General features: G+C 40.0%; 1 protein-coding gene across 1 annotated transcript in view; it reads right to left on the reverse strand.

The window, feature by feature from the left end:
- Nucleotides 1-1654, reverse strand: part of LOC107579557 (serine protease 56-like) — a gene marked incomplete at both ends in the record, with an annotated part of 2690 nt that extends 1036 nt beyond the window's left edge. The window contains 5 exons of the mRNA XM_016265375.1: nucleotides 365-553; nucleotides 713-872; nucleotides 992-1134; nucleotides 1254-1410; nucleotides 1546-1654. Of these exons, the coding sequence (XP_016120861.1) occupies nucleotides 365-553; nucleotides 713-872; nucleotides 992-1134; nucleotides 1254-1410; nucleotides 1546-1654 (758 nt within the window). The remainder of the gene's footprint in view (nucleotides 1-364; nucleotides 554-712; nucleotides 873-991; nucleotides 1135-1253; nucleotides 1411-1545) is intronic.
- Between the last annotated feature and the right edge of the window lie 552 nt (nucleotides 1655-2206).

The raw sequence follows: 2206 nt of genomic DNA on the forward strand, positions 1-2206 counted from the left end.
CTACATACTAATTTCTTTAAAAACTAGTTTAAATTCACTTTTTTTATTTTTAAATTGATGAATTGAATTTCATAGAAGTCTATGAAACAGCTAACAAGTGCCCAACATACATGTGAACTCTTTAAATGCAGTTTAAAAAGCATCCCAGAATGCACTTTAAGGTGCAGAGCTACATAACTCACATACTTCCATTGCTGTTATTTCATAGTTTGCTGACTTTACTATTATTCCAAAATCTGGAAAATTATAATAATAAAGAATGAGTATGCACATCCAAATAAGCACTGTACTGTACTGTACTGTAGGTTAATTCTGTTTAAATATGTAATAAGGTTTTTTAATTTAAACTGTCTGAATAACTTACGGCACTTCTTAAACCGGCTTTGGCATTTGTCCTGAGCGAGACGCTGGCAGGCAGAGGGGTCGAGGGTCGAAGAGCAGGATAGTGTGTAGAAGTGGCAGAGCGTGGTAAATTCTGACATCTGCTGTTCTTCAGACAGCTCAGTTGTCTTAAGCAGCTCAGGACATGTGGGCTCCCGACTCCCAAAGGACTCTGGAATTTGGAGAATGGAATGTAAATGATTTTGCAGGATTTGTGGCTTTTCATTGAGCAGAAAGAGTGGGAGGGTTTAAACTCACGGTGGTGGAGATTGTAGTGTGTAGTAGTAGTAGTAGTTTCAGTAGTGTGTGTGCAACATGTTGAGGAACTCACTCTGTATCTCTGTCATGACCCAATCAGAGAAGGCAGTGACCCGTGTGTAAACGCCAGGCTTTCCCCTCTCCCCACAGCCATCCCCCCAAGAGGTGACGCCAAACAGCTGAAACCGTCCCGATAAACGGTCCTGGAAGATCAACGGCCCTCCAGAATCACCCTGTACACATGCAAAGAGACGGATTCAAGTCAGGTGATTGTAAAGCAGCTGTAGTGTTTATAAAGCATATGTGATGTTTCTTCATCATAATGCAAGCTAGTATGACAATGTGGAGATACCTGGCATGAGTCAATGCCTCCAGACAGGTACCCAGCACAGAACATGGTGTTTGTGAGCAGCTCCTTCCCCAGTGCACTGCGACACGTGGTGTGAGACAGCAGGGGCACCTTCGCCTCCATCACCACATCTGCAGAGGGTCCGTCTACACACATACAGAGAATCAAGACAAACATAAATAAACACTTCACAACATTTTAAGCAAACATTGTGTGATATTACTGAGCTCTTTTTCTAAAATGTGAGCTATGCAGATTTTCTTACCCTCATACAAAGAGCCCCAGCCGGCCACCAAGCAGGGTGTACCAGCCGGTGGATCCAGGTCAGAGGGCAGGCAGACAGGTGTGACCCGTTCAGACAGAATTACTGGAGAACTCAGCTCCACCAGAGCAATGTCATTATTAAACGTCTTTGGGTTAAACTACACCAAGAGAAAAGTATTGGACACAGATGGGACACATTTAAAAAAAAATAATAAAACACTCTGCATTGTTTTACATATTAAAAAAAAATATATATATTATATAATATTACAAGGACGTTTTTTTATGCTTACCTTCGGATGAGTGATGATACGATTGACTTTCATGATCTGCTCATCAGGGTCAGTTTTTGTGAGGTCAAACTCTCCCACTACAGCTGTCCAGTAACTCTCACCGCGGCTCCTGATTGGGGGAGATACATTTTATATGTTCACAAAACGAGTACATTCACAAATAAAACAATACCACAAAGCATAATTTATAATCCTTTTCATTAAATGGTGAAAACAGCAATATGATGAAAGACAATGCTGTGGTTTATTACTTTTTAATGTTATGGCACATTTAATTGCTGTTAAAATTGTATATTGTTCTACTATTTTACAACAGCTTGAAATGTCGCTAATCCAAAAATCCACCTGTTTTATAGACCTTATGCGTCAGAGAGACAAATGCACAGAAAATCTTCCATTTTTGAGGTAGCTCACTGTTAAAGAGTAATTAGCTGGTGAAGTGGATTTACTTATAGTAGAGCTAACGAAAGTTATCATGTGCATTGTAATGTTCGAAACGGATGTCATAACAAATGTCAGTTGACCAGGAAGATTTTAAAACAAGTGTTTCATTCATAAATTTCTTTTGACCTTAACTTTACGCTGTGGAAATACAAACCGGAGGACAGAAGACAATGAGCGCAGTGCTGAAAAGGGACAGGGCTAGATAAGGTCCATAAAA

Source organism: Sinocyclocheilus grahami, unplaced genomic scaffold (genome assembly GCF_001515645.1).
Source record: "Sinocyclocheilus grahami isolate Dianchi unplaced genomic scaffold, SAMN03320097.WGS_v1.1 scaffold18117.1, whole genome shotgun sequence".
NCBI lineage: Eukaryota > Metazoa > Chordata > Actinopteri > Cypriniformes > Cyprinidae > Sinocyclocheilus > Sinocyclocheilus grahami.